Source organism: Schistocerca nitens, chromosome 5 (genome assembly GCF_023898315.1).
Source record: "Schistocerca nitens isolate TAMUIC-IGC-003100 chromosome 5, iqSchNite1.1, whole genome shotgun sequence".
NCBI lineage: Eukaryota > Metazoa > Arthropoda > Insecta > Orthoptera > Acrididae > Schistocerca > Schistocerca nitens.
In genome coordinates, this window is record NC_064618.1 from 554,937,572 (window position 1) to 554,959,634 (window position 22,063).

General features: G+C 39.2%; 1 protein-coding gene across 5 annotated transcripts in view; it reads right to left on the reverse strand.

Moving 5' to 3' along the window:
• LOC126260211 (metallophosphoesterase domain-containing protein 1) overlaps positions 1 to 22,063 on the reverse strand; it is an 83,633-nt gene that overhangs the window by 55,993 nt on the left and 5,577 nt on the right. The window contains exons 1-2 of one of the 5 annotated variants that reach the window (XM_049957504.1): positions 13,068 to 13,644; positions 4,582 to 4,711 (exon numbers count right to left, since the gene is read on the reverse strand). The exons of 2 other annotated variants lie outside the window; for them this stretch is intronic. In XM_049957504.1, coding sequence (XP_049813461.1) covers positions 4,582 to 4,711; positions 13,068 to 13,075 — 138 coding nt within the window. In that variant the 5' untranslated portion in view covers positions 13,076 to 13,644. Of the gene's footprint in view, positions 1 to 4,581; positions 4,712 to 13,067; positions 13,645 to 22,063 lie in introns of those variants that run through there. 2 more of the 5 variants (XM_049957505.1, XM_049957506.1) reach the window with 2 other exon arrangements.

Genomic DNA, 22,063 nt, shown 5'->3' on the forward strand with positions numbered 1-22,063 from the left:
GTGACCCACCTACCTCACGCCCCCCCCCCTCCCTCTCTCTCTCTCTCTCTCTCTCTCTCTCTCTCTCTCTCTCTCACACACACACACACACACACACACTAGTGAAAAGTGTTCAGCCTTTTTGTTGTATATTAACTAGTGGCACAGTAAAATCTAATCCCCTCAGGGGAAACGGGCATTTTTATCATTCTCTGCTGGTGAAAATCAATTCCAACAGTTAATTCTTCTGGTTCTCTTTATGATGCTACAAAGTGGTGTCTTGTACATGATTACATTTTATTTGGGAAAAATAATCTACTATTTTTGGCAACAGTTTGCTAAGAAAGATTAAAAAAGTTTTTAGTGTTGTATTAACCAGCATTTATTTGCTTTTGGAAGATATTCTTCCAACTCACTCCTATATTTTGGTTAGTAAAATGAAATTATTGATTTAATCACGAACTTCTACTCTGCTTTCTTGAATTAGTCAATGGACTTTTACTCTTGCTATATTGAAAGCTGCAGGGTTCTCTGCTGACTGTCTACATCTGGACCTTCACACAGCTGCTGTTTGGTCCTGAATGCAGAGCTACTTTCCTCATGCCACAGTTGGATAGGCTACCTTCTAAACTTGCTATGCAAATTTGGAAGAAATAGTTTAATGTCATAGTAACTGTAATGTGCTCCACCATGTCCTGGATGTTTTCTTTAGCCCTTTTTGAAAGTAGTGCAAGTAGTGTTGGGTGCTAGTTTTGCTGCTTCAGACAAATGGGCTCTCATAAATGGTTTTTTTCGTACCTAAACATTTATTAAAACTGTAACAGATCACAAAACCCCGAAGATGTTTCATTTCAATTTTTTATTTTGTCTCTGATTTGACACTTTAATAAAGGGACATGGTCATTTGTAGACTTTCAAATACTATAAAATTCAGTACGAGAAGACTGTTCATTTTATCGATTATTTGTGATACTTTTACAATCTGGCCACAAGGTCCCGACACTCTGGAACAGTTTATTGATCACATGAACAGTATGCACCCACGCATCTGGTTCATTGCCGAAACAGTAGAAGACATACTGAGATGTTGTGGCAAACAAAGTTGTATGGGCGGCTGCTGCCCTGTACACCAGAGATACACTGATTTATATCTCAGCATGCAGAGTTTTCACCACCCCATCCAGAAGAGAGTCATTTTAAATACATTGCTACACAGTGCTACAACTGTTTTTGACTCGACTTCCGGAATTAACTTCTGGAGTATATGTCTTGAAAGAATGAGATGGGGCATAAGATTTAAAGTTGGCACTTTCAAAGAAACAAAAATGCAGAAATACTGAACAATCATGAAATGAATCACCTATTGTGCTCCTTCCTTTCTGCAGTGCTCCTCTAGCAAAATATGTAGAATCTGAGGAAGACAAGGTGTAAGATCTATTTTCTGACCCCCTGAGAAGATAATGGAAATGTTGCAGCCATTTATAGACAGTCACGACCTCAGGGTCCCTGGGATATATAAGATTTTATGTGGGTGCAGTAGCAACTGCAGCAGTTAGTGCACCCATACTGTTTCCAACTGCTATGCAGAATACCAATTTCACGTTACATGGGAATAATAATTCAAGTACTGTTTGGAAGATACTGAGAAAATTAAATTTTAAGCTTTGAGGACTGTGTCAAGTTTTAATTACAAATAATTTATAGATTTTACCCCCTAAATTATTGTCTACATTATATGTTATACCATGGCATAATAACCACTTACAGTAGTGCAGAATGACAATGAAGAAATATATCAATAGAACAAAAGACAAAATTTGCAAGAAGTGATCTAAGTTCATTCATAATTAAATTTAAAAGCTTAGAAACTGCTCTTTTATCTGATTATTATTACCAATGTATCACTTTTCTACTTGACATATAGGATATATTCAATAAAGCAACCTTTTATCTTGTCATTATACTAGGTCTACTTACAATAATGCAGTACAACAGTGAAAAAACTTAATAGCAGTACACAGAATTAATTTTGCAAGGTAAAAATTAGCATTAAAATTCTTAAAACATATGAAATAAATTTAAAAGCATAGGAACTATTCCCAGGGCTTTCCTATAATGACCAATTTTTTTCTAATTATTCAACTTTAAACATGACACAAGTTCCTATTTAATAATACAAAACAGTAACATTAATTAAATAGGCAAAATGATCTAAGTCCAGTGTTACAATGTCTGTAATGTTACGAAAAAAACACTTGTCTTCATCATGGGTTTCACCAGCTGATAATGAACTGAAACATTGTTGAGCTTCTTAGCCACAAAACTGTTTCAAAATTTACAAATTGTCATATTTTGCAAGGGATTACACTTCACTACAACAAAGGGTTCTGCAAGTCATCTTGCATTTTCAATTACTTGATACCAGTCATTTGGCACTTCACAAAACTGTCTTTATGTCTGCTAGGCCCATATTCTGGTCACACTAAAAAAGTTATGTGGCTGTGGTCAAATCTTCCTTCAGTAGGCTTCAAGAAATGAAACACAGTGTAGTTCATGTTCTATCCTGGGCAAGAACCAAAGAATACACCAAATTCACATACATTGCTGGATATGACTTCAGTTCTATAATGCGATAGCTTAGAACAAACTTCATCTGAAACTTTGTTTGCCATGATTCGACTGTAGGTGTAGAACAAAGACTTAGCTGTAGCACGGCAATACATATTAAATGAGTAAAGTGACAGTTGGTAGTAACTTGTTGAGATATTGGGGAGTGGTTTTTTTTTTCCTCATGATTCATCATAATTACAACTCTGTTTATTTTTTACACTCCCCCTGTTCAGTCTGCTTTATTTCAAAAAAACTTTTCAGCCTTTCATTTGTGCAGTTCATTTTAAACAGATAAGTGTTTTCTCTTCTCAATCAGGTCCTGGGGAGAAACCTTTGAATCACTATCTGTGAATCTATTTGGACAACATCACATATGCTGCAGGTGTTGTCATTTGGCAGCCAAAATTTATATTTTGTCACAAAAGTTACATGATATTGTTCATAGGACACTGGGTTTCCCAGGAATTTGTTTAAGAAAATCTGGTGTAGCTTCTTGACATTAAGGTCTTCTAATGAGCAATAAGCCCTTTGAGCGATTGTATATGTTCATGATTTTTGCCTCTTGTTTCGCCATTACGTTTGTGTGGCCTATAACCATGTTTACCCACGGTCTTGATGTATGCTTTCCCTGTAGTGACTAGGGAACATTTCAAAGTGATGAGGCTTCAGTTTGTAATGCCATGGACTGATAGAAGCACTTCGTGGTATTTCAACTGTCTTCAGATCCCTTAACACCCTAACTTTATAACTGCAGGAGAAGTCACGATATTGTGCTTCATCAGAATTCTTTTTTTGTTTCCAGCACAATACAGGCTTCACAATGATTAGATTTGTTTATCATAAGATGCTATTTCACTGAACTCTTTAATCAAAGCATTTCTTTCTGTGATAGTTGCATTTACAAAACATTTCCCATATGAACACTTATAGCCATTGCCGGTATTCTCACTCAAAGCTCAATTTTCGAAAACTGTCTCAAAAGAAAGCTACAGTACAACTAACAGTGCACTAGCAATGTTATTCTAAGACCGTGTACAATACTAAAAAACAACAATGAATAATTTACACCTGGATGTGTGGACTCTGATCATCCTTCCAAAGGAAAACTGTGACTTTGATCATTCTTCCAAAGTACGTAAAAACTTAGAGCTTGAATTACATGGGCATTGATCATATCCCCAAAGCTAAAGTTTCACGTGAAATGTATTTGCAGTTGCAAATACAAACAACCATCAGCTGTGTAAGGGAATGAAGACACTGAAAATTTTGCCCGACGAGGACTCGAACCCAGATTTCCCACTTTACGCGATTGGTCGCCTTAACAGATTTGGCATCTATGAACAGTTCACAGCTGGACCCAAACTTCCATATCTTGTTATTCCTGCATCACAACCTGCACTCATACATACATTATGTAATTCCTGTACAGGGAGGACATCTTAATTATAAGCTGCTGCCCGGTGTCAGCCGATAAATATGATACTGCAGCACTTGTCTTGTTAAGAAGAATGATGCATGCATGTCCGAAGGAACACTGCAGTGTTGTTCTTAACAACACAGGCACTACAATATCATATTAAAGTTTCACAGTCTGGAAGTTCTTCATTTCTATTACAAGATGGCAGTGAAAGCTAAAATTTGACCTTAGATGACTTTGACTGTTATCCCTGTGTACACTTCAATTAATATACATTAAAAATTGAGAACTTGAGAAATCAAGAGCTGCTGAGCACAGATCCCACTGAGAAACAGAATAATACTGCATGAAATTAAAATCTTTTCCCATAAGTATAATCTTCAATGACGGCAGATAATGATTGCAAGCATTCCACACTTGTCTAGTTATGAATTGCTAGCAGAGGTAGTAGCTGCTGCACTATTTAAAAGCCATGGAGGATGGAGCTACATCACCACAGACAATAGAAAAAAAAGAAAAACAAGGAGGCAAAATACATCAAGGAAACTAGATTTAGTATATCAGTAAACAGTTACCAGCTGATTTGCGTAAGACGAGAAAAAGACTGTCCCTAGGAATTTACAGATGGAACATTTCATGCGAATGCAAACAATTTTCAACAAGCCTGAGTTCAGTTCTTTGTACAATGTGTTTATCTCCAGCAGTCTGCAAAGAACAAAAGTTCGGTATCTGTTCCAAGCTTTTTAATAACTCCTTACACAATGAGAAACATCAAACAATTTACTACATTGGAAGTTAATATACAGGATGTTTGTCTATTATATGTACAAATGGAATTATTCAGATAGCTAAGTGAGATGAAAATTTAACTGTGATGTGGAATTTGATAGTAGGAAAAGGAAGAGAAGGAAAAATTGTACAATTACATGGACTGGGGAGAGAGGAATGAAAGAGGAAGCTGCATGGTACAATTTTGCACAGAGCATAATTTAATCATCACTGACACTTCATCTCAGAAGCATGAAAGAAGGATGTATACGTGGAAGAAACCAGGGGACACTGGAAGGCTTCAGATTGATTATAAAATGGTAAGACGGAGATTCTGAAACAAAATTTTACGAAATTTCCAGGGACTGATGTTAACTCCAGCCACAATTTACCGGTTATGAACTGCAGATTAAAATAGAAGAAATTGTGAAAATGTAAGAATTTAAGAAGATGGGGCTTGGATAAATTGAAGGAACTGACCCATGTGTGCATGAGGTGTGCTTATCCTTTTCCTAATACTGTTGATATTCCAACCTGGAGTTTCTACTGTCTGAAGGAAAAGCAAGTTCTTGGGGGTTTCAGAGGCAAAATAGGCAATGCTGGACTGTAACAGGAGACAGGACCATATAGAAGACAAATGGGTGGCTTTGAGAGATGAAATAAAAAAGGTAGGACAGGTTCACATAGGTAAAAAAGACAAAGTGTAGTAGAAATCCCTGGATAATATAGACAATATTGAACTTAATTAATGGGGGGAAAAAAAAGCAAATGTAGTGGGCGCAAGGGAATTCAGATGTCTAAATAACGAGACAGAGAGAAGTGCAAAATGGCTAAGCAGGAATGGTTAGAAGATAAATGCATGTAATTAGGGGAACAACAGATATCAAGTATAGGAAAATTAGAGCATCCTCTGGAGAAAACAGAAGACATTGTCAATTTAGTAGTGGAAGGAAAAATGTTGTACAGGGAGACCACGGTTTGAGTACAGGTTCAAATTATGTAATTCACATTATTTATTTATTTATTTTGATCCAACATCAACTGATTTAAAAAAAAGTTTTTTTTTGTGCCTGTCTTCTGAATAAGTCAGAGCCTTGCTTACTAGAGTTACATGTTATTGCTTGGCATTATTATCTACACAACTTTTTCTAAATTGAGAGAACAATGTTACATATTTGGCCTACACATAAAAACAATTTGCTATTGCAATACATAGATTGAGGAATTTACAGTTTGTGACACAGTCTTCAGATCTGAGATTCAAATATTTACAGTTCGTGACACAGTCTAAGGTCTGAGATTCATATATTTTTAGACAGATGGTCTTTCATCATACGAGTGTACTAAAACTAGAAACTCATCTATTGAATACACGGGATTGTTTGTTTGTTGTTGTTGTAGTCTTCATTCCAGAGACTGGTTTGATGCAGCTCTCCATGCTACTCTATCCTGTGCAAGCATCTTCATTTCCAAGTAACTACTGCAACTTACATCCTCCAGAATCTGCTTAGTGTATTCATCTCTTGGTCTGCCTCTATGATTTTTACCCTCCACACTACCCTCCAATACTAAATTGGTGTTCCCTTGATGCCTCACAACATGTCCTACCAGTCGATCCCTTCTTCTAGACAAACTGCCACAAATTTCTCTTCTCCCCAATTCTATTCAGTATCTCCTCATTAGTTACATGATCTATCCATCTAATCTTCAGCATTCTTCTGTAACACCACATTTCGAAAGCTTCTATTCTCTTCTTGTCCAAACTATTTATCGTCCACGTTTCACATCCATACATGGCTACAATTCATACAAATACTTTGAGAAAAGATATCCTGACACTTAAATCCACACTTGATGTTAACAAATTTCTCTTCTTCAGAAAAACTTTTCTTACCATTGCCAGTCTACATTTTATATCCTCCCTACTTCGACCATCATCAGTTATTTTGCTCCCCAAATAGCAAAACTCAATTTACTACTTTAAGTGTCCCATTTCCTAATCTAATTCCCTCAGAATCACCTGATTTAATTTGACTACATTCCACTACTCTCATTTTGCTTCTGTTAATGTTAGTCTTATATCCTCCCTTCAAGACACTGTCCATTCCATTCAACTGCTGTTCCAGGTCCTTTGCTGTCTCTAGCAGAATTACAATTTCATCGGCGAAGCTCAAAGTTTTTAATTCTTATCCATGGATTTTAATACCTACTCCGAATTTTTCTTTGGTTTTCTTTACTGCTTGCTCAATATACAGATTGAATAACATCAGGGAGAGGCTACAACTCTGTCTCACTCCCTTCCCAACCACTGCTTCCCCTTCATGCCCCTCGACTCTTATAACTGCCATCTGGTTTTCGTACAAATTGTAAATAGCCTTTCGCTCCCTGTACTTGACCCTGCCACCTTCAGAATATGAAAGAGAGCATTCCAGTCAACATTATCAAAAGCTTTCGCTAAGTCTACAAATGCTAGAAACACCGGTTTGCCTTTCCTTAATCTATCTTCTAAGATAAGTCGTAGGGTCAGTATTGCCTGCTGTTCCAACATTTCTATGGAATAGAAATAAGGATCCTTTATTGGATGATTATATGATAGCAGCACAAACACTGGTAGCAGTTACTTCTGTAAAATATCTGGGAGTATGCGTGCATAACGATTTGAAGTGGAATGATCATATAAAATTAATTGTTGGTAAGGCGGGTACCAGGTTGAGATTCATTGGGAGAGTCCTTAGAAAATGTAGTCCATCAACAAAGGAGGTGGCTCACAAAACACTCGTTTGACCTATACTTGAGTATTGCTCATCAGTGTGGGATCCGTACCAGATCGGGTTGATGGAGGAGATAGAGAAGATCCAAAGAAGAGTGGCGTGTTTCGTCACAGGGTTATTTGGTAAGCACGATAGCTTTACGGAGATGTTTATCAAACTCAAGTGGCAGCCTCTGCAAGAGAGGCGCTCTGCATCGTGGTACAGCTTGCTGTCCAGGTTTCGAGAGGGTGCGTTTCTGGATGAGGTATCGAATATATTGCTTCCCCCTATTTATACCTCCCAAGGAGATCACGAATGTAAAATTAGAGAGATTCGAGCATCCATGGAGGCTTTCCGGCTGTCTTTCTTCCCGCGAACCATATGCGACTGGAGCAGGAAAGGCAGGTAATGACAGTGGCACGTAAAGTCCCCTCCGCCACACACTGTTGGGTAGCTTGCGGAGTATAAATGTAGATGTAGAATCCAAACTGATCTTCCCCAAGGTTGGCTTCTACCAGTTTTTCCATTCGTCTGTAAAAAAATTTGTGTTAGTGTTTTGCAGCAGTGCCTTATTAAACTGATAGTTTGGTTATTTTCACACCTGTCAACACTTGTTTTCTTTGGGATTGGAATTATTATATTCTTCTTGAAGTCTGAGTGTATTTCGCTTGTCTCATACATCTTGCTCACCCAAGGCTATCAGTAGTTGAAATTGAATGTTGTCTACTCCCGGGGCCTTGTTTTGACATAGATCTTTCAGTGCTCTGTCAAATTCTTCACACAGAATCGTATCCCCCATTTCATCTTCACGTACATCCTCTTCCATTTCCGTTATATTGCCCGCAAGCACATCGCCCTAGTATAGAGCCTCTATATAATCCTTCCACCTTTCTGCTTTCCCTTCTTTGCTTAGAACTGGTTTTCAATCTGAGCTCTTAATATTCACACAAGTGATTTTCTTTTCTCCAAATGTCTCTCTAATTTTCCTGAATGCAGTATCTATCTTACCCCTAGTATATATACCTCATCCCTACATTTGTCCTCTAGCATTCCTTGCTTAGTCATTTTGCACTTCCTTGCATCTCAGTTTTGAGACATTTGTATTCCTTTTTGCCTGCTTCATTTACTGCATTTTTATATTTTCTTCTTTCATCTATTAAATTCAACGTCTCTTCTGTTACCCAAGGATTTCTACTAGCCCTTGTCTTTTTGCTCACTTGATCATCTGCTGCCCTCACTATTTCATCTCACAAATCCATCCATTCTTCTTCTACTGTATTTCATTCCCCTGTTCTTGTCAATCATTTCCTAATGCTCTCTCTGAAACTCTCTACGACCTCTGGTTTTTTCAGTTTATCCAGGTCCCATCTCCTTAAATTTCCAGCTTTTTGCAGTTTCTTTAGTTTTAATCTACAGTTCATAACCAACAGATTGTGGCCAGAATCCACATCTGCCCCTGGAAATCTCTTACAATTTAAAACTTGGTTCCTAAATCTCTGTGTTCCAGTGTCTCTATGCCTTTTTCAAGTATACAATCTTCCTTCATGATTTTTAAACCTAGTGTTAGCTATGATTAAGTTATGCTCTGTGCAAAATTCTACCAGGTGGCTTCCTCTTTCATTCCTTACCTCCATTCCATTTTCACCTACTACTTTTCCTTCTCTTCCTTTTCCTACTATTGAATTACAGTCCCCCACGACTATTAAATTTTTGTCTCCTTTCACTATCTCAATTTTTTTTTTATCTGATCGTAATATTTCTTCAATCTCTTCATCGTCTGCAGAGGTAGTTGGCATATAAACTTGTACTACTGTGGCAGACATGGGCTTTGTGTCTATCTTGGCTACAATAATGCATTCACTATGCTGTTCGTAGTAGCATACCCATGGTCCTATTTTTTTATTCATTATTAAACCTACTCCTGCACTACCCGTATTTGATTTTGTATTTATAAACCTGTATTCACCTGACCAGGAGTCTTGTTCCTCCTGCCATGGAACTTCACTAATTCCCACTATATCTAACTTTAACCTATCCATTTCCCTTTTTAAATTTTCTAACCAACCTGTCCGATTAAGGGACCTGACATTCCACACTCCGATCTGTAGAATGCCAGTTTTGTTTCTTCTAATAATGTTTGTTTAAGAGCCATAATTTTGATTCCTTTTTTAGTTCTGTAATGGGCAACAAAGAGGCTTGCATATGACAAACTAGCTTGGACAGCTGCATCAAACTAGTCTTTGGACGGATGATGACAACAAGAACAAGAACAACAACAACCACAGCAGAAGCAGTGATAGATTAAAATAACTTTGCGATTGACAGATTGCAGTGGTAAGAGGTGGGGGGCAGCCACACTTCACAAGGCACTGCACATACCTAAAAAAAAAAAACAGGCAACACAGCAAACCTGTTGCACTCGAAAATGAACTATGGTTGGCTGGTGGCTGGCCCCTACCACTCACTTTCCTCTACTTGCTCCTTTTGTTTAGACTTACAACAGTTAAACACCATGAAGATTTCTTAAGAGAGATCACAACTTGCCAAAAACAAATAATAAGTTAAAAACTTATAACATGGAAAACATTAAAAACAAATCTATAAGAAAAACAGCTACTATCTCTTCTGCCAGTATGGAGTTTTTGTTGACGTAGGTGTGGCATCAGTTCACAAATTACACAAGATATTTAATGGTTTATCAGATCATGACTATGCTAAATATATCTAGGCCCTAAGCAGACAAATATTACAATATGTCTACAAAAGATCTGTAAGCAACAAAAGTAATTTAGCAATTGTCACCCATCTGCTCAACAAAGTTGGCTGGAAATGTCTCTATTATACCAATCTTACTGACAGTAAGAGAGAGAAATTTATGAGTAATCTGCAGCACCATTGCGAAATGCTGTTTCCAATAAAATCCCCACCTATACAACATCAACACAAAAGGACATTTTAAAAAACTTATCTAAATTTAGGAATAACAGTGCCTTGCAAAAATAAATGGCTGCTACCTGCAGACAGTAAAACTACAGACAATAAGTTTTTTGTGATAATTGTAGTCTGTATCAAGAAGAACCTGTCCAATATAATTCATGACGCCAAGAACCTCTACAATCAGCAATTTATAATCTACTCCAATAAATCAAAAATTGTGTAGGATGGAACCAATAAGAGAGCTGGTATGAAAGGGAACAATCTGCTTTTCAGATACTTTCAGTAATGTACAATACATATGAAAATAGTGTTCTCTGACTAAGCAATTACCTATATATTAAACATTCAATAAGCATTTCGTAAAAAATTGTGACAAACCTCCTTTAACATGAGTTTCATCTGAAAAATGCAAAAAATTCATACATATGTGCTACTTTTTATTTAATCATTTGTTGTTTGCTTTGGTTGCTACCGTTATTTATTTATCTTTATTCATTCCAAGGATCACCTCACAATGATACAGGAATGGTCAAGGTAATACAATGCAAATTGATAGCTCAAAATGTGAAACACACATAATACATAACACCCATTACAGGGATAAGGCAGGTGGTCCATAAGGAAAGCACGCATGGTCTACCATGGCCTTATTACAGAACCATCCTAGCATGCGCTTAAGTGTTAAAAAAAAAAAAAAAAAACACAGAAAACGTACATCTGGATGGCTGACAGAGTAACTTCCATCTGTCTGAATATTTGATCTCATGCATATGAACTAATAGCATGTCTAGAATAGTTTGTACTGTGGTCTTGTTCATGTGGTGAATAAATAAAGTAAGACTCACAAACTGTGAATTGAGAGGTGACATTCATGTATTGCTAGTGGAAATGTTTCACCCTCTGGTGTTCATCAGAGAGTGTGCCTATCATGCTAATCAACATCTTTACTGCTTTGTGCAACCAAAGAGGCAAGTTGCAGAATGAAAGTGTTACAATCCATGGAAATGTAAAGCAATCATTCCAAAAAGAAGATACCTCTGAATGCCTGATGTAGTCTAGTCTCCACACAGTCTTGATCTGACACTTAAGATTTCAATTTCTTTTCAAAGACTGAGAAATGTGTGTCGCAAATGACAATGATCTCTAGGATGAACTATCTGAACCATCAGGTGACTTCCAGTATAAGGAGACTCTACTCTCAAATATTAATTGGAGATATAAATGAAAGTCTGTATTTTGTTACTGCTGGCTAATGCAACTATCATAGAAGAAACATTCTCTATTATTTTAATTTTGAATGGTATTTGAACAGTGCCAGACTTCATGTGGTAGTCAATTTTATACTACTACAATGCCAATCCAACTAGCTGAGAATTATAACAATACACAATATACGTCCTGAAACTAACGTAAAATAATTAATAAACATTGAAGATAGGGTGGAAGAACGTCCATTCTAAAAAATGAGGCCATTCTTTCATGATGAAATATCAAATTTGACCCTCACATTTAGATTTTTTTTCCTCTTATTCAATAGATCTGTATGATGTACTACTGGGAATTTAAAATTTAAAAGAGTTGTGAAAAGTAGTTATTGGAGGAGTGTCCACAGCATTTTATATACAAATAAAACACAATACCAAACTATGTATCCAGGACTGACGGGAGCATTTGTGTTACATGGTGCATATACTAAAATCTCCCTCAGCAAGAATGGAGAAAAAAGGATACATTTCTTTACTAGAAGGGAGCACACTATGTTCAGAGGTGTTGTGCAAATATAAGCAATGCATGGCAGCAAAAACGTTAAAAAAACATGTAACTGACCTACAATTTTATGTAAACAACAGAATATCTAGTATGTCCTACCACAGACCTTTAAATTTTGGCACAGACAACATAAACAAAAATAACAACTCTGTAAAAAGTATAGGGTTAGAGTAATACTATTTCACACACCAGCAGGCCAGCACAAGAAGAGCATTGTCTCAGTAACACAACAGTGCTACGCTTTACTGAAGTCAAAAACTTGCACCGGTTAATGTAATTAAATTTGGTTCAACCATCTTTTTCTTTTATATGAACTTTAAATTATGAATGTTAAGATTTAGGGGCCTACTACATAACACTAAGTACACTGCTCACAACAGATAAAACAAAATTATAATAATGTTAATTTCAACAACGGTGATTCCTATAGGCTACAGCGTTAAGCAGTATTTATGTATCCAAGGCATACACGAGCACTTTCGTGCTTGTTAACACCAAAACTAAAATTATATGATACATGCCTCTAGTACCGTTTTGAGCTTTGTTTACAGTGCCTATTATCTGAGTATTATCACATCAGTTATTGCCTGCGAACAGATCGGTCGAAATTACAAAATCTTCACTTGGTCACCGCGTTTAATTTCCCTTTTCTATCAGCTACTGCTACAAACGCATATTGTCTACGGATGGTTAACAAACAAGTAAAGGCTGGGATAAGTATACTTCGACTGGCTTGTGCACAATAGACATAGAAAAATATTATACATGCTACTTTGCAAAACAGCAATGTATTCAGCTGTACAGCTAATTGCATTAGCGTCATAATTTCTGCTGACCTTATCATCTGGTATCAAAGGTTTCGGTGGACCCGTTTGAACTTTTATCACTTTCTGATTTTTTGACAGTTCTTTCCATGCAGCAGTTGGATTACTCGACAGTTCATGAATAGGGATGCTCATAATAATGGTTCCGTTATCGAATCCCAGAAATAATTTACTAACAGAAAACACACTAATCTTGGTCCATACTTTTATTTCCAAGCAGTGCAACCGACTGATTCACATTACCAACAACGTTAGTATTCAAACAGCCCGTCCATCGATGACGTTAACAGAACACTATGTCAATGCTCAGAGTTTAGGCAACATTTGGGATATCGGAAGTTCAACTATAGGATGCTTTCTAAATTTCTGTAAATACAAGATTTAATCGAAGGGCTAGGGTACGTATTCATAAACTTTTTTCATTACAAGGTTATTGTTTTGCCACACACGGTAAACACTTGCTTCTCCGAGTGGCGAGTACTGTTATTCTGGGATTCAGCAGCATAAATGGTGGTTAGGATCTATGGCGACGCGCTAAACTCTGCAGTCGCACTCCACCATATGTTTAGGACAAAAACATTGGCAGTAGCGTCTGTGTTGCAGCTGTTAAAAGGAAAAAAAAAATTCCTGAAGGTCTATGCTTATGTGCTGCTCCATGACTCTGGTGTCAATATCTTTATTCTTTGCTTTTGTGTAACTTCTGTGTTTTCTTTCAGTAAATGTGGGTTTTTTTCGTATCCAGGGTGTACTTATAAAGTTAATAAAATGTTTCCTTGCCTTTAAAATAATATTTTTCATCAGGTTATGGGCCCAGTACACGTGTAAAGGCAAACAACATAGTTTAATTAAAACAATATTTGAAATGAGCCGATGTCTGTAAAGAAACATGATTGCTAGTGGCGATTATAAGGTCAGCATTGATAAGCTTGAAAGACCTGAGGACTAGGCCAAATGGAAATGACATATTTCTATGGTGCTGCGTTCATATGGATTAAAATATATTATTAACGGTACGCGTGAACGTGTAGAGTTGCCGCAAGATGCGACAAGTGCACAAAAAGAAGCGTATGTGGAATGGCACAAGGACGACGCAAAGGCAGCAAGTCTTATAGCAAGTGCGCTAAGTAAACCCGTTGCAGAACTCGTCTTAACGTGCAAGAATGCTAAAGAAATCTGGGACAAATTACGCGCCCGATTTGAACGTAGCAGTACTCAGCGTTCGAATATGTTGGTTGAAACATTTTTCCGTGTTAAACGTGATGAAACGGAAGATATTAGTGCACATGTGGCCAAACTGCAAAAGTTATTTGTGGACCTGAACGATGAATTAGCAAAACATAAAGAAAATACGCTATCTGAAAGAATCTTAAATGGTCGAATTTTGTCTACACTGGGACAAGACAACGACAATTTTAAGGATCTCTGGGATACGATACCGATAGAAAAGAAAAGCTTGAATTTATTACTTGAAAAACTTTGTACTGTTGAACTGCGTGAACAAGACATTAATGGAAGTGCAGCTTTCGTCGTTTCTAAAACAAAAGCGGCAAACAAGTATTCAGCAAGTAAAGATGACGAAGTCACAATTAAAACAGAAGTTTCTGTGTAATATATGCAAACAATTAGGTCACTGGGCAGCAGAGTGTCCACAGAACACTCGTGACAGCAATAAAAGAGACGAGAAGAAGCGAGCAAGTGAACACGCTGCATTTACTTCATATGCTATGGGTGTGGGGTCTAGTGAAGCAGGGGATACAACCAGTCGGCTTTGACCAATGACGTCATACATTAGTCATAGATAGTAATGTCTTCACTTCGAGGCATAGATAATAAAATAGTTCTGTGTTCCGGATAAGCGCTATCATTGTACATTAAAATTATTCGCAATGATATTGAGGTAATTTGGAGTATTAGTTTGCTATTTTAGGACAATTTATACTGCCTTATTTTCGTTTATAGGAATGGATTTTTCTGTTTGTGGGTATGTAATTTTCGTTACTGTCTGTCTAGGCGAGCTTCGGTTATTCCTCGATATTTCCGTGTGGCAAGTTCACTTTTCCATTTGCTTCTTTCACTGTATTTCACTATTTTGACACATTTCACTGTTTTATTCCACCAATATGTGTATTTTCGTGTTGTGAAGTACGTAATAGAAATTTCTCAGCTGTCGATCTTCTTTCGTTTCCCAGCACTAGTATCAGTACGACATTTTCGAATGTGTACTTGCTATATCACATGCGAAACCCCTGACACAAATGAAATTTGTATCCCGTCCTTCAATTCGCCTTTAAACTGACGACACAACTAAAATTTGTATCCCGTCCTTCACTTCGCCTTTACACCGACACTATATATGTCAATTGGCGATCAAGATACAAATGTTGCATATAGCTATATAGTTCAAGTAACGAATGGGATACTATTAGCGTCCAAGGCAACAAGAAAACTGTACCCCATAGTGAAGTACGGGATACAAATACTACATGTGTCGTCTTCTTGTCTCTGTGTAGTTCAGTTGTGGTACAGGTTGCAAATGTAACTTACGTCTATTTCCACCTTTTCGTTACCAGTGTACATATATAGAGATCAACGGAAGTCTGGTATACATATATTACATACGTAGGTCCTACTGTCATCAGTAGTACTGATAAGTACATAAGAAAGGACTGTTAGTAATAGCGCAGACGAAATAAACGACACATCTACAATTTGTATCCCGTGTTCCACTTACGGTTAACTGAACTGGAGGATACATCGTTCAAGTGAAGAACAGGAAAGTAATGCTGGTGAAAACGAAGAAATCGACTTACGACAAACTTGTATTCCGTACTGTACTTAAGTAACACACTTAGAGAGAGCTTTTCATTTGTATCCGGTGTTTCGTTTACGGTTTAGTGAAGCAGGGGATACATAGTTCAGGTGAACAACAGGACAGCAATGCTAGTTGAAACTAAGAAATCGACGTACTGAACTTGTATCCCGTACTGCACTTCAGCAATACAGTTCCAAAGAGTTTCGAGATACAACTGACATACATGTAACGTGATGTATTCTTTCCTAGTGATATATTTCATTCATTTCTTTCCGTTGTATTTTGCGGAGAAATACTAAGATACAAACACGCGATATCGTTAACGTGAAAATACTTCTGGCCCTTATATATGTGAAGTACAGTTTTTCTCTCTTGCATTCCTTTGTTTCTGAACATTCTTCTCAGCTCTTCAAAGACCTTGTAAAAAATAACTAGACTCACTGATGGCGCTGCAGTCGCGGGATAATTTGAACCTTCGGCTGGACACCATTATAGTGGTTGTAGTCTGATGTGTTGTGTAGTACTGTTGTTTATGAAGACCCTGATTCAACGTTGTATATTTGTTGGGGCGTACATACAGTATTTGTTACTCGTAATTCTACTGTCTGTACTTTCCAATGAAAAGAAGTACAATGATGAAGAGTTGTGCAGCGATTAATTGTACAAATAAATTCGAGAAAGGAACGAATATTACATTTGACAGGTATGTGGATATTTTAAGTTGTTTTGTATGTCGGTGCACTTGCTTAATGATTGTTTTTGTAACACGGTATTTGCATAATGTCTGTGCATCTATTTGCAGGTTTCCTTTCTCAAAACCACAGCTGTTACAAAAATGGTTACACGCTGTCAGGAGGCAAGATTTCCGACTGACAGAATACCATTTTATATGTTCTGATCATTTTGAAGATAGTTGGCTGATCGGTAGTGTTTTCATGGTCTAGGTTAGGTTGAAACTTGATAATTTGGTTGTGAGTTGCCAAAGCACTATGCCGTATATAATGCACTTCTCGTCTTAAAATCTAAAGCAAGGTAGAGTCAGAAAATATCTATTAATATAGTGGGCAAATCTTCGAGTAATTTGATGCATTTTGCATACATCTATCGTAAATGAACTACGAAAAATGCTAGGGTTCCAGCCCATAACTTTTAGCTATGGCAGATTCCATGTAGTATGTAAGATAAATTCATAAACAGTGACTATAGTCCGTGAGACGAGTGATTGGTACTGACAGTTCCGGCGGGCAGACAGCGCTGTTGCCAAACGTGGGTCAAAGCACGTGGCGCCCTGTCTGCTACACACATTCTCTAGCAGCAGAAATAAAAGCGAGACAAAATACAAGTCGTATTGGTACGCGTGAATTTATTTAAAGTTGATGCTTGAAATACACTCCTGGAAATGGAAAAAAGAACACATTGACACCGGTGTGTCAGACCCACCATACTTGCTCCGGACACTGCGAGAGGGCTGTACAAGCAATGATCACACGCACGGCACAGCGGACACACCAGGAACCGCGGTGTTGGCCGTCGAATGGCGCTAGCTGTGCAGCATTTGTGCACCGCCGCCGTCAGTGTCAGCCAGTTTGCCGTGGCATACGGAGCTCCATCGCAGTCTTTAACACTGGTAGCATGCCGCGACAGCGTGGACATGAACCGTATGTGCCGTTGACGGACTTTGAGCGAGGGCGTATAGTGGGCATGCGGGAGGCCGGGTGGACGTACCGCCGAATTGCTCAACACGTGGGGCGTGAGGACTCCACAGTACATCGATGTTGTCGCCAGTGGTCGGCGGAAGGTGCACGTGCCCGTCGACCTGGGACCGGACCGCAGCGACGCACGGATGCACGCCAAGACCGTAGGATCCTACGCAGTGCCGTAGGGGACCGCACCGCCACTTCCCAGCAAATTAGGGACACTGTTGCTCCTGGGGTATCGGCGAGGACCATTCGCAACCGTCTCCATGAAGCTGGGCTACGGTCCCGCACACCGTTAGGCCGTCTTCCGCTCACGCCCCAACATCATGCAGCCCGCCTCCAGTGGTGTCGCGACAGGCGTGAATGGAGGGACGAATGGAGACGTGTCGTCTTCAGCGATGAGAGTCACTTCTGCCTTGGTGCCAATGATGGTCGTATGCGTGTTTGGCGCCGTGCAGGTGAGCGCCACAATCAGGACTGCATACGACCGAGGCACACAGGGCCAACACCCGGCATCATGGTGTGGGGAGCGATCTCCTACACTGGCCGTACACCACTGGTGATCGTCGAGGGGACACTGAATAGTGCACGGTACATCCAAACCGTCATCGAACCCATCGTTCTACCATTCCTAGACCGGCAAGGGAACTTGCTGTTCCAACAGGACAATGCACGTTCGCATGTATGCCGTGCCACCCAACGTGCTCTAGAAGGTGTAAGTCAACTACCCTGGCCAGCAAGATCTCCGGATCTGTCCCCCATTGAGCATGTTTGGGACTGGATGAAGCGTCGTCTCACGCGGTCTGCACGTCCAGCACGAACGCTGGTCCAACTGAGGCGCCAGGTGGAAATGGCATGGCAAGCCATTCCACAGGACTACATCCAGCATCTCTACGATCGTCTCCATGGGAGAATAGCAGCCTGCGTTGCTGCGAAAGGTGGATATACACTGTACTAGTGCCGACATTGTGTATGCTCTGTTGCCTGTGCCTATGTGCCTGTGGTTCTGTCAGTGTGATCATGTGATGTATCTGACCCCAGGAATGTGTCAATAAAGTTTCCCCTTCCTGGGACAATGAATTCACGGTATTCTTATTTCAATTTCCAGGAGTGTATATTAACTCGAAAACTGATAAGAGCTATTTAGTACAAGTATCTAAGATGCTGAAACATAATAAAGTTATTTGTTAAACTTCACAACTGAAATGAAAACTATTTTCGCAAGTTGTTGAACATTAGCATTTTTGGTTTCCATTGTTAAGTATTAGCATTATTAATTTGTTCTACCACAAGCTACAGAATAATTGGTCAGTGTATTAAGAGTTATAATCTGAAGAAAGTACTCACAATATGATGATCTGGTTGTAGATCGATAGCAAACTCCCTCCTTACATTCCTGAATACGTTGTAGTTCCTGTAATGGAGAAACACCACTCACATCACTGTCAGAATCTGATTTGACATTGTCTTCCTCAGCACTACTCGAACTATCACTGCTCTCTCCCAGATGTATAATTAAATTTTCGATGCATTCTTCCACAACCCCTTCGGTTTTGGCCGCCTCTCTGATGGCAATTGCAGTGCTGTTTACAATTTTAGCCCACGTCTCGCTTGTCACTTTATTGATAACTGCTGGAAGGAGAGTTTCCACTTCAGAGATCGTGAATTTTTTATTGTTTGCAGCAATGTAATTTTTTATCTGCGCCCACACTCCTTCAATTGCATTGAAGTGACAGTGGTATGGAGGAAGCCGAACGATTTCATGCCCGTGACTTTTAGCAATCTCGTCAATTACATATGTTGGAAAGTGGGGTTTCTTTTGTGCCACAATTTCGAGCAGTTCCGCCTTCCTTAAATCTTCTCATCTACTTTTCACCGTTTCAACCACTGAATGATATCGTCTTTTTTTGTTGCCAAGGTTGGTGCCTTATCGTGAACAACGGAATGATAAGGCGCATTGTCCATAACAATCACTGATGGACTTGTCAGATTCGTCATAAGCGATGTCTCGAACCATTCTTGAAATACTACACTGTTCATTTCTTCATGGTAATCTCCCGTCTTTTTTGACCGAAACATTTTCAAGCAGTTTGGCACAAAACCTTTCGATGTTCCTGCATGTAAGACAATAATACGCCCTCCTTTGCCAACAGGCACTGCCATTGTCCCCTTGGGCGTTCCATCATTCCAGCCTCTACGTAAAGAATGGCTGGCATTGACCCAAGTTTTATCTAACCACACTATACTTTCGAATTCCACACCCATGATCCTGCGCAGAAATCTGCACCGCCATGCAACTACATCTGTCCTTTCCATTAATATTTTGCGTCCGTTAAACAGTGAATAGCTGAAGCCTATGCCTTTCAACACTGTACACAATGAAAATTTGCTCCCTTTAAAAAGATCGTCTTTCTGAAGCGACACCTGTAATTTAGATAGAGTGGGATGTTCCCTTCTCTTATAATAGCTGTATATATGACGACGAATAGCGTCTTTCTGAAAATCGTCCAAAGCTGTCGCCTGCTTATTTCTCGGTCGCTTCTTTCCTGGTGTGTGCAGCTTTGTTGTGCCACTCTCGTGACAATCTACACTATACTGTTCTTTCCCTATCTTTACAACAGTGTTCTTACTTATTTTCAATGCTGCTGCAGTTCTCTTCACAACCTGAACAACAGGAATTAAGGGCCCACCTTTGTCCTTTTCTTTCTCAAAGTAATACCTCACAGAGCACACGAATTCACGGGCCTGGGTGTGAGCACACTTTTCTTCCTCCGTTTCACTTCTTGTGTTGGGCTGGTACTACCCGCCGCACTAGACATTGTTTATAACGAAACATAAACAAAGAAACACTAAAAACAACAAAAACGAAATAAACTGTGAATTCAACTTCAGACAAACGACGAACGACCGCACCGCCTGCACGCGAGACACTGGTAAGTTTCATAAGCGCGCGCAACCGGGTTTCAGAGCGGCAACGTGGCCCTTGCTACCCGCTCAAAGTCAGGCCGTCATTGGCTGCCTGCCTGCGGTCGCTAGGCAACGGAAAGACGCTACCGAGCTGTCAATACCAAAGACTCGTCTCCCAGACTATAGTTGCTGTTTGTTCATAAATTAAAAAGTATATTGTAGTAACGTATTTAAATGAGGCATTATGTTTGTGACCTAAGTCAAGGGAAGGCATTTTATAACCAAAAGCGATGTATAAACATTCGAACTCCGCGTGTCAGTTTACCACTCTAATGGCCGCCAGCCAGCTATTCAATTTGTCCGCTCTTCACAGTCGACCACTCGTGCGGTTGTGGGGGGCCTGCAGCTCTTTCATCTTTGTAATACATGCTCTCTGGCCAATTCTGACGTCATTGGTCAAGCTGACGGGTTGTATCCCCTGCTCCCCAAATAGCTAACTCATTTACTACTTTAAGCGTACCATTTCCTAATCTAATTCCCTCAGAATCACCTGATTTAATTTGACTACATTCCACTACTCTCATTTTGCTTGTTAATGTTCGTCTTATATCCTCATTTCATGACACTGTCCATTTCATTCAACTGCTGTTCCATGTCCTTTGCTGTCTCTAGCAGAATTACAATTTCATCGGCGAAGCTCAAAGTTTTTAATTCTTATCCATGGATTTTAATACCTACTCCGAATTTTTCTTTTGTTTCCTTTACTGCTTGCTCAATATACAGATTGAATAACATCGGGGAGAGGCTACAACTCTGTCTCACTCCCTTCCCAACCACTGCTTCCCCTTCATGCCCCTCGACTCTTATAACTGCCATCTGGTTTTCGTACAAATTGTAAATAGCCTTTCGCTCCCTGTACTTGACCCTGCCACCTTCAGAATATGAAAGAGAGCATTCCAGTCAACATTATCAAAAGCTTTCGCTAAGTCTACAAATGCTAGAAACACCGGTTTGCCTTTCCTTAATCTATCTTCTAAGATAAGTCGTAGGGTCAGTATTGCCTGCTGTTCCAACATTTCTACGGAATAGAAAGAAGGATCCTTTATTGGATGATTATATGATAGCAGCACAAACACTGGTAGCAGTTACTTCTGTAAAATATCTGGGAGTATGCGTGCATAACGATTTGAAGTGGAATGATCATATAAAATTAATTGTTGGTAAGGCGGGTACCAGGTTGAGATTCATTGGGAGAGTCCTTAGAAAATGTAGTCCATCAACAAAGGAGGTGGCTCACAAAACACTCGTTTGACCTATACCTGAGTATTGCTCATCAGTGTGGGATCCGTACCAGATCGGGTTGATGGAGGAGATAGAGAAGATCCAAAGAAGAGTGGCGTGTTTCGTCACAGGGTTATTTGGTAAGCACGATAGCTTTACGGAGATGTTTATCAAACTCAAGTGGCAGCCTCTGCAAGAGAGGCGCTCTGCATCGTGGTGTAGCTTGCTGTCCAGGTTTCGAGAGGGTGCGTTTCTGGATGAGGTATCGAATATATTGCTTCCCCCTATTTATACCTCCCAAGGAGATCACG